Source organism: Cariama cristata, unplaced genomic scaffold (assembly GCF_000690535.1).
Source record: "Cariama cristata isolate BGI_N322 unplaced genomic scaffold, ASM69053v1 scaffold10962, whole genome shotgun sequence".
In the NCBI taxonomy this organism is placed as follows: Eukaryota; Metazoa; Chordata; class Aves; order Cariamiformes; family Cariamidae; genus Cariama; species Cariama cristata.
In genome coordinates this window covers 1-14090 of record NW_009602126.1, presented here as the reverse complement: position 1 = coordinate 14090, position 14090 = coordinate 1, and the positions used below count along the sequence as shown (strand labels likewise).

Below are 14090 nucleotides of genomic sequence, written 5' to 3'. Positions count from 1 at the left end.
GGACAGAGCACTTTTTTCAACCACCACCTCTCCTGATTAGACAGGGTTATTCAATATTAACTTTACAATAGCTCAGAGCCTGCCTGCTCAGAGGCATCGTTTCATTAGGTTGACATGAAATAATCTCAGCTGCAGCCCAAGCAAGATCTGGCAGGCTGCTCTCATTTGGAGAATGAATAGCTTGCCATCCACTGGGAATCACAGGTTTCCTGCGGAGTACAGCCCGTTGTCTCAAAGTACAGTAGTGCAAGTGCTAGCAAGTTGAAATAAGGCACTGAGGGTCTGGGAGTCCTGCAGGAAAATCACTTACATCCTCCAGTGACTTACACTTGTGTGATTTCTGTATGTACCCTATTAACTGCCTTCTGGCAAGAATACCGAGTCTCAGAATAACTGTCAGATGTCATCAAAAACACTGCTGTTCCTGTTGCTGAAGCTGTTTTCCTTGACCATCACTCGGTATGAGATGCGCATGAAAGAGCCAGTGAGCAGCACGACAAAGAGGATGAGGAGCAAAGACCAGACCCCTGGTTCAATCCCCTTGAGGAAGCCTGGGCTGTCCTGGGGGATGGTGTTGGTCAGGGTCAGCAGGTACCCAAGAGTCCAGCCAGATGATGTCTCACCCATCTATTGAAATAAAAAGGAGGGAGAGGTCAGAAGAGAAGGAGACAGTTTGGACCCCCGCTGTGTTTCTGTGCACAGGCCCAAAGCCTCGTATACTTTGAGACTGATCCAAGGATTAGGCTTGAGATGAGGAGCTCTCCCACTGTCAGTGCCCTGAGTGCGCTAATAGGCCTTAATTGCCCTGACCAGTCTCACCTGGCACTTCCACCCACCCCGTCTGCCCATGGGCCTGGGAACTCCATTTAAGCTCTGGCTTGGCAGCCCTCTCTTTCCTGAGCTGTTCTGTAGATGTGTGCTATTCCTTCTCCTGCTTACTGCCTGGTTTTCCTAGGTGGAGCTCAGGTCTATGTTGTGGGTAGTTCTATCTCTGGCCCTGTTGCCTGGTTGACCCTCAGACCTATGTTGTAGGCTGCTTGTCTCTGGCTTTCCAGGCTGGGCTCCCTGGATGGAGCCTGGACCTCACTACCTTGCCTCAGTCTGATGATCACCATGTGGCTGACTGACCTGCTATCACTGGTGTGGCCCTGCTCGGTGGGACCATGCCTTTGCTGGTGAGTTGTGAAGAGCTCTGGGAAGAGGCTTCCTTTTCTTTTGGAAGGGGGAGGACCTGAATCAAATCTTCCTTTCCTTAGGGATTCCAGATCCTGAAGGATTTTCAGATCTTGTAAGCCAGTTATAAACCCTCACTAGTATAAAGATGATTGCAAAGAGGTAGGGCAGCATCTTTTGGCTCAGGAAATATTATCAGCGGTTTGTCCTTAGTATTAAGTGGTGATCAAGCCATACTTCCTTCCCCATTGGGCATAGACTTTTAAAGATGGTATTGCTCCAGGTAAGGTTTTTGACCCATCTGTTTTAGAGCGGGGACAAGTGTAATCTCTAGCTCTCTGACATTGGTTTTCTTGCTTATCACAATTGTGAATTTATTTTGCAAAAACACCTTGCTGGAGAAACCTAGCTGGTTAGGGCTTGTAGGAGTGGGGATAGGCTGGTTTTACTGAAACCAACCCTCCCATGTAATTGGAAATACCACACTGTAGGTAACCGACCTTCTTCTGGAATGCAGTCCAAACAGACCCGTCAAAGTCCAACGTGTATCCCTTTGTACTGAGATGAAAGATGAAGGCACCCACAACACAGTAATCAGCAAGTGTATCCAGGCTTCTCTGGGACTCCTTAGTCAGCTGGTGTCATTTCCAAAAGAAGTTGGGGAAAAAATAAAAGAAGTAAATATTCAGTAGCTGAATTTCAGGCCTGCTATAAGCTCTCCTTTCCTACTCTGGGAGTGACTGTGGGACTGGAGGAGGAGTTTGTGTCCCATGCAGACTGAAACCACGTTTCCTGCACCCACTAGGCTGTGGTCTGGGAACCAATGTCATCTCTTAGTGCCTTTGTTCCCATCTTATTAAAGACCAGGCAGTTCCAAGAGCAGCAGGACTGGCAGCCAGGTCTCCTACAGTTGCCTTGCAGGTGAACTGCTTGGTATGATGCTCTGCCTTCTAATGAGGTTGAGATAATGCCGCAGCCTTTCTCTCAATAGGAACATTAACAAGATCTTTCTCTTCTCTCCAGAAGAGAAAGATTTAGGGAACTGCTTATGGGCTTTGCTACCCCATTAGCAAACCCTGTAGAAATTGTTCAATTTGAATGTTGCTGTGGATGCTTGGTCAGTGTAGGTGCGAATGAGGGTGACTTCATAAGCCACCAGCTGAGGGAAAGAACTTACAAATTCCCCCTGGCTTGGTCTCCATGGGTCCAGATGAAAAGGGAAAGCCCCTGGAGTCTGGGCGGATGTGTTCCGTGTGCTTAAGGAGGGGAGGACAACAGGAAGACCAAGGTGATGTACAGGAGTGAGTAGACAGCCTGCCTGTTTACTCCTTAATATGCAGCAAAAGGTACTTGTGGCTTTTAATTTAATTAAGTCCAGGTGTTACCAGCAGCAGCTGGGGTTTGAGAGGAAGGAAAATAAGTGGAGCCTGTTTCCTCAAAGTAAAAAAAAAAAAAGGGGGGATACACACACACAAAAACCAGGCAAATCCAAGTTTTTCCCTGAGGGAGCCAGTAAGTTATGGCTGTGTCAGTCTGAGCCCCATGGGCTTTTACAACAGACTGTTCCTTGCTTCCCACTCTCCCTGCACACTGAGTTATTCCACAGTTACCTCTTTGACGGACATCCCACAAAGCCTGCTGACTGCCTGACCCAAGTCAGGAGAGGGTACGGTTTCTCTCATGAACTCCATGGCCTCAGAAATCACCTACGACAGCAGCAGAAATAATCATCAGGTTGGACTGTGCCCTGCATCCCCGCATTGCATACAGTGCCTATAGGGAAGTAAGTGGCAGTAGCTGAGGGGTGCATTGCCAGGGTGCCCTTTCTGTGTGCCGGTTACAGTGCCTCTGATGGGTGCAAGGGAGACAAGCAGATCTGTTACCATCTGGAGGTGGAAACAGGACTGGATAAGCAGTCCAGGCCCTACCTGGATAAGCAGACTACTCGTTATGCTCCTTGGCACCATGTTCATGGGAGGCTCTCAGGAGCAGGGAGCTGGGGAAGTTTCTGTAATTCCTCCCTCTGAAATGCACTCAGTTTGTCCTAGGACCTTGAGCTGGTCCTGGCTTAACAACCCAACAACTTTGGACACTAGATCCAGGGTCTCGGATATAAGCATGCTTGTGGTGGAGCATGCCTAGAGGTTTGCTAAGGGAGTGGCAGAGGATCTTCAGCTTTACCACAGACTTTGTGTGGGAAGACCTGCTCAGCACGCAACTCCTGGCTGTCCTGTCCCTGCTGGCTCTGGAGCCCCAAAGTCTGTCTGACAAGCAGACATTGCTGAGACAGGGATGAAGAAAGCCCTACCCCAAGTCGGTGGTGGGAAGCTGGTGGTCCATATTTGAACAGCTATATGCCAGTGAGGGGGAGAAAGGAGGAGTGCATGTGCACAGCATTAGCCAGAGCACTGGCCCTCTTGGCTAGCAGAGGGCACAGCGTGGTTATTCCTGGTGTATTTATTAATGATCAAACCGATCCCATTTCACGAGTTCTCTGTACCAGTTGCCTACTCCATTGTAAATGATAACTCACCAGAAACTTGGTTCGGAGGGGTTTGAAAGCACTGCTGAGGGAATGCTCAAAGAAGCTGCAGGAAGAGGAAGAGTTGAGCAGGCTCTGCACAAGCCTCATGCAGGCGGTGGGATTGCTGGAGCCGGTGATGTTGAAGACCTCCTCGGGGCCAGGGACGCCCGATGTGTCATCACTGACAGAACAAGGCCCAGCATGCAGGGATTGCCAGTGCACTTCCCGGGAGTAGGTGAGGGGCCAGCAGGGATTAGACACAGTTTTAACACTTCTCTGATCCTAGAGGCAAAATAAAACAAGGATGGAGGCAAGAAGAGAGTAGGTTGGCATCACAACGGAAGACAAAATGAAACCCAGTGAAGAACAGTGGTGTCATCGAGCGGGCAGGCTGCAAAAGGTTTGCTGAACTTTATCTTAGCTAGTCAACTGCAAGGCCGGGCTCCCAGCTCCCGCGGAGTTCAGGGCAAGCTGCAATGACTGGACCTGCTGTGGGAGGCTGAGGAGTCCCAGCCCTGCCTGCTCTCCCTGAGACCAGAAAGACAATTTCAATGAATCCTGTACTCTTTCTATTTGCAAAAAAGAGGCTGTTCTGGTCTGCCTTCCAAATGGCTCTACCCCTTAAGAATCAGTGTTTCTTATCTCTAGGAATTCCCTAGTATAACTGTGGTGAAGTGGGTCTCCGTGTGGGACATTCAGGTCATAGATAAGGGGAGGTGTGGCTTATAAGGAGGCAAGCAGATGGGCAGCGAGTAGTTTATTTCTGAAAAATTCACTTTTGGTGGAGACTAAAGTGATTCCTGAGTTTGCCTCAGATCCTGTGTCGTCCTGTGTGTGTCGTGTCGTGTGTCCCCCCCCTAGTGAAATAACGTTTGGAAGAACCAAAACACCTCCATGTTTTAAAAATGAAATAATTTCTCTTTTAAAGATGTTTCAAGGTTAAAGCCAGCAAAGGAAATGCTCCAAATGGAAGATCCCATTTCGTTCCTGGGTGCTGTTTAGCCTCCCCTGCTAGGATGGAGGAGCAGTTCAGAGTAGCCAATGGAAGTCTTTTCCTCTTTTCACCCTTAGTGTGATCTTAGCACATCCGGAGAGCAATTTTGTGCTCATGTGTATTAAATAAGGAGCCAAATACAGCCTGCAAGTAGGAAACTCATGATGCCTGTGTGTCTTGCTTGGAGGGCATTGATTTGAGCATAGAGAGTATGCTTTACAAATGCACTGGGCTTTTTTAGATACATGCAAATGCCCTCTATTAAAGACAGTGATGACATTTTGCCCATCAGAAGCTACCCCTTGTGCAACTGCTGTTTAGTGATATTGTATCCAGGAGCCTTGCAAATGCCCTCTGGCAGATACTCACCTGAATGAGCATAGAGAGCAGCCTGCTGCGGAGCTGGTCAGTGCCGAGGCAGGGGCAGTGATGAGTGTACACGTTATGTGTCTGCCCATACAGCTGCAGTCTCACTCCCTCTTTTGGTGCCTGGTTCTCTTCTACCTTGGAAGTGAGCTGTGTTGAGGTTCCTCCCACGGACAGGACTCCTGCCATCCCCTTCCCGGAGGGGACCAACTGTCCTCGCCAGTCGTACTGACCCAGAAAGAACCAGAGAGGTCAGTTCTTAAGAATTCTACATCTGGGTCGCAGTCAAATGCAAGCACTAGTGCACAGAGAGAGAAAGCAGCTTTCTGGTGCGGTACAGCCCAACTGATTTTTTTGCCCACAGGACATAAGGATCCTGAACTGGTTGCTTTTGGGGGAACAGAGGAGCCATTGTAGAAGCACTGCCATCTGCGCAGAGAACTCCCACAGCCAGCAAGAGCAAATGGGGCTCACCATCCTGGATGGCTCTTCAAGGCAATGGTCTCAGCAGGTGGGAGCAGAGGACAGGGTGGTGGGGAATGGAAAGGAGGTTTCCAGGTGGGCAGATATGGGCTTCAAGTGCTGCCTTGATGCTAAAGTGATCCTCCTGTCAGAAGAACTCTGTGGCTTCATCTGCAGCCTTGCAGAACCGATTTTGGCAATGCTGAAGTTAGCAGTGCAGGCAGAAAAGTTTACGTGGGTGTAAGCACTCTGTCCCTGGCTGGGAGAGGCTGTGTCGCTGCCAGCAGAGCTAGCAATTCCCTAACCAGTGCATGCTTGCCGCTGGTTATTGGAACTGCCTTTCACTTCCCGGATGGGGAATGACTCAATCTAACCCACCTTTCTCTTACTCTTTGAGTTGTTCTTGAGATCCTTTGGCTTGAGAAGCCATGGGTAGAGCAAGGAAACTGAAATGTATTCTTTTTGTTTAGTGAGTGCCTTCTGAATACAGCCTCTGTGCTGGAGACACCCAGCTATACCCTCACTAACATCTCAACGAGAAGAAACTTGATGGGCTTTTGCTTTGACAGCAAAAGGCTCTGCTTCTGTCCACCATCTACAGCATGTCCCGTGGGACAGCTGGACTCCAGTGGCAATCTCGCAGCAGCCCACAGACAGCAGTAATGCCTCTTTGACAGTGGCACTGAGCTAGAGCTGCAGGGACTCAGAGCAGTGGAGTTCTTTTTGACACGCCAGAGGCAGGCTATGTAAGGTCATCTATGTGTGCATCCTAGATGTGTTGTCCAGAAAAGCTCACAGCTGTTAGGGCAACTGCATGAACATGCCCATGAAAGCCTATGTTAGAGGTGTGGTCCTTCAACCTAGCTATAGCCGTCTCGCGTTATATCCCCCAACCAGCTGGTTTGGATATAACCTGCCTCCTCTGAAAGGCAGTGGAAGTTGTGCTTCAGCATTGCTTAAAGCCCAGGGTTTGAATGATCCCTCCACATGCCTCTGTGGCTGTTTGTTAATGGGAGTTGCTCAGCTCAGTTCTGTATTCCCCAGGCAGGATCATCCTTTACCTTGAAGAACTTCTCCAGGACATAGTTGACAGCAACCCAATTGAATGCTTCCTCGTCTGGACTGGGCAGGATTTGTGCCCCCTGAAGGTCAAAGGGGGATGCCTTCAGGGCCACAGTCAAGGCTGCTAGGAGACCATCAGAGAGGATGGGATGGGTGAGGCTAAACAGAAAAGAAAAAGAAAGCATGTTGTTGTTACGGGACCCTGCCAGGAGCAGCCTGCAGTGAGGGCACAGCTGCAGGGCTTCTGCTGTGCTCTCCACTTTGACTAGTAGCACAGAGACACGATGACAATCCCACTCCTGCTACTTCCCTCTCCCCTCGCACGGCACTGGGGGCAAGAACAACAGGGGGATGATTTCAGTAGTTGTGCCACCATTCAAGAACATGGGAGTTGAGTACCTTCTGGCACTGAGGGAATCCTGTGGCCTTGCCCCACTGACCTGGTCCCCTCCAGACCTTATTTTTCCCCAGTGTCTAAAAGGAGATAAAGGTCCCAGTAATGAGGTGACTGAGAACAGAGTCCACAAAAGTCTGTATGATAAGGTGGATCTTCCCACCGCTATTCCCGACCTGCTGACAAGAAGAACCCCTGCAAGCCCATGTGGGTTGTCACATAAACTGAAAACACTTTAGCTTCCAGACTGACGGGTGTTTTCCCAGGCACTAATTGTGAAGCCCTAATTGTAAAGGAGACTTTTGCAGATTGGTAGCAGTAGCAAGACTGTCATCATGGCTGCTTGGGGAGACAGTATGAAGACACAGCCATGCCATACTCCCCTTGAGTGCATCGGGACCTGAAGAAGGTTTACCTGACTAGCAGATTAGGGATGAAACACGCTGCAGAGCAGACAGGGTGAGATGCATTTACAGAATGATCCGCATGATGTGTGCCAATTTCTGCGTGTGGGTTTGCAACATTCACTCACTTCAGCTGCCTCATGCTGGCGGTTGCTCCCAAGTAGAGTGGGGTTTGGCTGTGCTGCTCTGCTGGGATCTCTTTCTGGGCCCAGTTCAAACATGGCTCCAAGATCTTCCCTACTTTCTCAGGAGAATCTGAGTAGCTGGAGACTCCCGGACCTGAGGACCAGGGGAAAGAATGAAATTTTCTAAGGAAAGGTATGGGAGAAGTGTGAGAGCTGTTGCCCTAGAGGCTGCTGTCCTAGGGCATGGTTAAAGACAGGCAGGACCTGTCGCAGGCAGAATGAAGGAGTTCCTCCAGGTAGCTGTCCTGCTAAAATATGGTACTGGGAGCACAACACGTGTGCATGTGAATCCCAAATCACACTAAGAGAACCCTAGCTCTGCTGCTGAGACATCCCATAAATGACCACGTTTCAGCCACATGACTGCTGCAACAGCTGAGGCTGTCTCTGCCCACAGAGGAAGAAATGTGGCTTTATCCGCTTTAAAAGGTAAGCAAAAGGGCGCACTGCCATGCAGCCAGAGCAGAGGCTGATGTGTCACCTCTCTCCTCCAGTCAGTTCCTCTTGTGTCGGCGGAGGTGGCTTCTGACGCCTGTGCCTGCAAGCAAGACGCCGCTGCCCCAGCAGAAGCTGGTGCTGTGCAGAGAGAAGCTGTGTGCAAGCCCTGACTCATCTTACAAGTGAGATTCAATGGAGTCTGCAATGCTGGTTTTGAACTACTACCCAGAAAGAGCTTTACTTCCCCATCTTCTGGCCCACTTGTCTTCCTGGCTGTGTGACTCCCTCGCAATGTGCTTTGCTCTCCTGGGCCCTGTACGGGGCTGAGCTGCAGCTTACCTACAGCTACTCAAAGGCTGTGACCGCACTGCCGTGCAGACAGAGGACTACTCGCATCTGGGCGAGAGACCTGCCTGGACCTCTTCTTGTTGCTGCTGACCAACTGCTGTACTGAGCTACAGTTTCTGTTTTTTAACCCAGCCAGAGAACATGGGAGCACTCAAGGGACACATACAAGGTTTCAGGGAGCCCTTATTGTGTCTTCTGTATGTGGCTAGTGTTGCTTACAGTCTGCAAGGACACAAACCCTCTTCCCTGCATGTTGTGCAGCTGCCCTCCACAGCACACTGCTACTGAGAGTTCAGGGTTTCCCAGCGTCATGCTATAATCAGGCTTCAACATCAAAGCAAGATTGAGAGATAGGGAACGAAAACCCCAAGCATTAATGCATTAAACCCTTTCAGCTGGCTTTGGCGGAGCCAAACTGACTCAAACTAGTGAGGAAGACCCTGATATTCTCCAAAATATGACACCTAAAACCAAGCTGAACTCATGCTTGTGCTGTCAAACCCCACAAAGGGAGTTGGAGTCTTTGCACCTCTGTTGCCCTATGCCACTTACTGCCCAGGGTACAGTCAGGAGGAGGCAGAAGATACCACGAGTCACCCTGCAGCCAGGTTTGTCTCCATTGCTGTTCACTATCTTGCCTGGGTGAGAAGTTCAGCAACCTTGGCTCTGCCGCTGATCCACATGGACATCAGGATGGGACCCATCCTCCCTGTGTGCTTCCCTGCCTGTGACAGGCCAAAAAACCTGTCACCTGCTACTGCCAAGTGCTCTGATGTCCAGCTGTGCATGGCTAAATCTGCCCATGTCGAGAAGACCCATGCTGAAAATAAGCAGCTTGTGCTTCGCTATCACCACTGTTTCAGTGTACAGCTGGGTGATACGGGAGCTAAGGAAATTGTGGCAATGGTCCACACACAGATTTCCATCCATCCGTCCCTTGTCAGTTCCACAGACCACTGAGCAGGAATTGGGCACCTTACCTTGCACAGGACAGGAACTACATTCCCTGATCACCCCGGTCTTGTTTGCCTTGGTGGTGGTCCACTGGTAGATGAACAGGATGGTGCGGGATGGGCCAGCATCCAGAACAATGCCATACTGGAAAACCCCAAAAACATTCTAGATAAACACTACTGAATGCATGCTGTTTGTTAGTGTAGGATTACTCAGCATTGTCTAGGTATTCCGGGTAACCCGTGGGCCTGCACTGCAGTATTTAAGTTAACTTTTTACATTCAAGGAAAGGGTGAAGCCAGAAGATGATGTGGATTTGCAGGGAATCATCTGCATTTCTGAATATACATGAGGAGCACCAGAAGTGGAGAGACACCCAGAAATACATCAGACTCACAGTGGCATGCTCTGTAGCTGTTCCCGAAACCAGGCAGAGGGCTTCCCCTGAGACCTGAGCCACCTGAAGCTCAGGAAAAACAGGTCCTAGAGCAGTGGGAGATTGGCACTATACAGGCTCTTGACTGATTCTGGGACTAAAACTGCTGCTGGATTGGTTTGCTAAGGCTTTTGTGCAGGAATCAGAAGGCTGTGGCTTGCTCCTACCTCTGAGGAACCCGAGACTCCCACATCTGTTTGATGCCCCACTGCAGAGCTGGTGTGACACGGGCTGGGTTTGCCCTGCTGTGTGCCAGACCTGCCGGAGCTGCAGCACACTGGGACCAACCAGCACATCCGCTGTCCAACGCAGCGGCCCCACAGAGACCAAGACAATGTCTTGGTAGAAACACCAGCAGTGAACACGAGAGCTCTCAACACCTTGTCCGCTGACGGTTCTCCTGTAGCCTAGCTGCACCTCGTATGTGAGGGTTAGGAAATGAGAGGCCACTGGGGTACCCTGCAGCACAGCTCTGTGGCTGTTCTGGATGTCCCCACACTCAAAATAGCCCCTGTGCTAGCCTAGGGTCTCCTCCTCTGCCCCCTATTACATGACCTCAAACTGGGGCATCTCGTACATAGATGAGAAAGAAACTCGTGAGATCTAGGAGGTATGTGGTAGTGCATGGTCTAAGCTGTATCTTGCACAGAAATAGGTGTAGTTGTGACTGAGTGGGAGGAGAAACCTCCTAAGAGGTTGATGGTAATACCATCAGAAGGGTTTTAGCACAAGACAGAGCCTGGCTGCAGCCTCCAAGCAAAGTTGGCTGCTTGCTGCCTTCCTGGGAGCTCCCAGCGGCACCAGACACAGCACCTGGGCCAGGAGCTGGTGGGACTGGAGATGGAGCAGAAATGCGGAAGGAGGTTGGAGCTCCCTGCCTGAGCCTGCTGGCATCCTCCCACACGAGCGACAGCCCGTATTTCTGGCAGGGACATGTCAGCTGCCGCAGAAGAGGAAGAAACGAATGGTATTGGCGGAGAAACCTGGATTTTTTTCCTTCTTCACAAAAGGAGAGGCTGCTGATGGGAGCGCGAGGGAGAAGGGATCGTAGCATTTCTGCTCCAGCTCAACACCAGGGAAGACAGAGCATGGAGCAATAAGGTTTTTTTTTTAATCCAATTTTGTTTCTGAGAGCAGCATGGAGGAGGGGTAGTATCTCTAAACGTGCAGGCTAACCTACTTCTGTTCGATTAAACCATTGCGTGCCACTGATCTTACCTCAGCAGCGGGTGCCTCAAGAGGCAGAGCGGATGGGCATTAACCCCTCGGTCACCAGGCAGATCTGACCCTGCAGCGTAGAGCGGGTTGGCTGTTCAGTTAAAATCAAGAGAGGACAGAAGAGAAGAAGGCATGGAAGATAATTTTTTTTTAAAGACAGAAGCAGCAGTTCAGGGCCAAATTCCTACTGATTTTAAAGAGGGATCTATCTCTTCCCCTCCACTGACAGCACTGGTCCCTTGCTGCTCTGGCGTAGCTCCTGACATGGGCTGCCTCTCCTCAGCCTGTGATGAGCATCTCTGCTGATCCACGGCCCATATCCAGCCTGTATTTCCCTGACCAGCCAAAGGGGTTGGCTTGTTTTTGGTTTGAAAAGCTACAGCATGTTGAAGGATGCCAATCCATCATTACAGCCTTGTTCTACTCCCCTCCTCGGTTTGTTGTTTTGGGCTAGTAAATGACTCAGTAGTGCAAAGAACGTAAAAAGCAACTAAGCACCCCCCTTTAAATGCCTGGCTTGCACAAGGAAACAGGCAGGTTCTCCTTAAGAAGCAGCCCAAAAGACAAGGAGAAAGTCCTCTGCTTATTGCCCTCCTTGACCCTCGGCTTGGCTGCCCCTGGGGCAGACGGACGTCCTTACCTTGGTCCTGAGAGGGGTGACAGGCACATCTTTAGTGGAGACACAAAGCAGCACGATGCCCGTCAGTCCCGCTATGATCACCAGCCAGGGGGGAAGGAGTTCACGCCAAGACATGAAGCACTTTCTCCTTTTGCAAAGAGTCAAAAGAGGAAGCGGTTGAGCAGCAAACTGACAGCAGCTGCTTTTTGCAACCTTTAATTTTTTTTTGGGGCCAGGCTCTGACTTCAGCCCGGCCCCAAGCCACAGGGACCACAAGGAGCGCGTGGGCCAAGCTGCGATGCGTCAGGCAGTTCTCCCTTCCATCCCTCCACACAATAAATAAAACAATGGCTTCATGCCCATTCCAGTGCTAGCTTTGCAAAGGCATCGGTGCAACCTCGAAACTGCCCCAGGTGACAGGGTTGAGGTAAACAGAAATGTGGGGTTAACTCAGCTGTGTAATAAGCAGAAAGCAGGCAAAACTCATCCGTTTGGTATTCTGTGCCTGCCAGTGCTAGCTGTCAAAATTAGAAGTGGGGAAACTCTTTGTCGCTGGGTTTACTTTATATCTGAAGGCTCCAGGGTGGACCTGGGGTGTTTCCTTGCAAGCGCGTGTCCATCGAATTGGGGCAGAGCGTGGGCACTCTGCGTGGTTCCTTCAGACTGCTCCTGCCTCCTTGTTCACTCTCAGGTGGCACCTGGGACAGGAAAAAATCTGCATATTTGGGTTTCCACCTGCAGGAGAGACTGGCTGGTTTGGTCTTTGCTGTGGGTAGGAGATGGCAGGGACTGCGCAGGTGTTTTTCCCCCAGAAGGCCAGTGTCAGCATAGGTGCCTGTAGAGTCCTTCCTGACAGCCTCCTCATGAAAGATAACCAACACCCAGACTTTAGAAAACATGCACCTGCTTTCTCCCTTCCAGTACCACAAAGACATGTCCCTGAAACCAAAATCTCTGAAGAAAAATGTGTTAATCCCAGGAGCAGTGCTTCTTTCAGGCTGTCCCCATCTGTTTCCCCGTGAGTGGCTCTAGGAACAACAGTGCAGATCCTTCAAAGACGTATTTTTATTTGTGCAAGCAGGACCATTTATTGGCAAGGCCATCTTGTCTCCACCAGAGGACTTCAGCAGCCAGGCATCTGCCTGCAGAACTAAAGCAATGACACCTTCTTGGTCTTGCAGAGGTATTTGGAGATGCATCTCTGCCTTAGAGTTGTTTTGAGCAAGGTGCCAGAGTTCCCTCATCTTCCTGCGGACTTTCGACTCCAGTTCAGATTTTGTTCGTTAGCAACTAGAATGCATCTGCAGATGTCCTGCAGTGACAGGACAAGGGGCAACAGTTTTAAACTGAAAGAGGGTAGGTTTAGGTTGCACATAAGGAAGAAATTTTTTACAATGAGGGTAGTGAGGTAGTGGCACAGGTTGGCCAGAGAAGCTGTGGATGCCCCATCCCTGGAAGTGTTCAAGGCCAGGTTGGATGGGACTGTGAGCAACCTGGTCTGGTGGAAGGTGTCCCTGCCCAGGGCAGGGGATTGGACTAGGTGATCTTCCAAGGTCCCTTCCAACCCAAACCATTCTGTGATTCTTTGTTTTGCTTACATTTGGGCTGACAATGCTCTACTTTGCAAAGGGGACAAGGATTCAATTGCCAGAGTGCTGACAGTCTTCCTTGCCCCTGCTCTCATGTCTGACCATGAGAACAGGCAGACTTTCATGTGCTTCTGTGGGGAGGGTTTGTGCAGCAGTTCATCTTGCTGCAGCGTTGCAAATAAAATAGGTGCCCCAAGTGTCTCAGAGAAATGCTGGGATGCCTGGAGCAGCTGTTCACGCTGTGGTGGTTGGCTGATTGCTCATGCCCATAGTCTGGTCACGGTAGTTTATACCAATATTGCGATATATCACCAGGACCTAAGGATATCCAGGAGCTGCCAGATCCTTGTGGACTTGCTCCCATGGAAACCACCTGCCGGGAGAACAGCGTGCACCTCAAACCATGCAGGGGTTGCTTTTGCAGTTGGGACGCGGAGAGGGGAAATGAGGGACCTAAGGGCATTGCAGCAGCTCATGGCTGGGCATAGCGGAGTGCATCCGTTCTCTCGCCTGGATATCGGGGTTCACAGGGGTCTGTCAACAGCAGCCCAACCTTCAAATGGTTTGAGGGGCTTTAAATCACTTAGGTTTTGCCTTGATAGTTATACTGACTGGTGGGAAGATGCCAAAGGGGCTTCTGCAATGGGTTGGGCTGGTGCAGCTTTGTACAATCCTGGTGCCTCGCTGCAGATCTCATGAAGGACAAATTAGGATTTTTTTCCCCCATTCTGTAGCAGCTATCCTGAAAGTATGGGCCTGCAAAGGTCACACCGTGAACAGAGAAAGGCCGCTTCTCCTTTGTGAGGCTCTTTTTGTTTGTGTTTCTCATTTTCTTCCATGTCTGCCAGGGATCAGCCAAGGAGTTGTGGCTGCCCCGCTGGGGGGGACGCCTCAAGCACCCGCAGGAACCCCGACATTTGCTGC

General features: G+C 50.4%; 1 protein-coding gene across 1 annotated transcript; it reads right to left on the bottom strand.

Annotated features, from left to right (window-relative positions):
• Positions 1-281: 281 nt before the first annotated feature.
• LOC104156676 (ectonucleoside triphosphate diphosphohydrolase 2-like) lies at positions 282-11712 on the bottom strand. The gene is made up of 9 exons (XM_009694609.1): positions 11599-11712; positions 9331-9448; positions 7508-7658; positions 6581-6740; positions 5061-5285; positions 3707-3979; positions 2784-2879; positions 1674-1808; positions 282-627 (listed from the first exon to the last, which is right to left on the bottom strand). Exons 1-9 carry the CDS (start codon positions 11710-11712, stop codon positions 397-399), a joined length of 1503 nt encoding a protein of 500 aa, XP_009692911.1. The 3' UTR covers positions 282-396.
• Positions 11713-14090: the final 2378 nt, after the last annotated feature.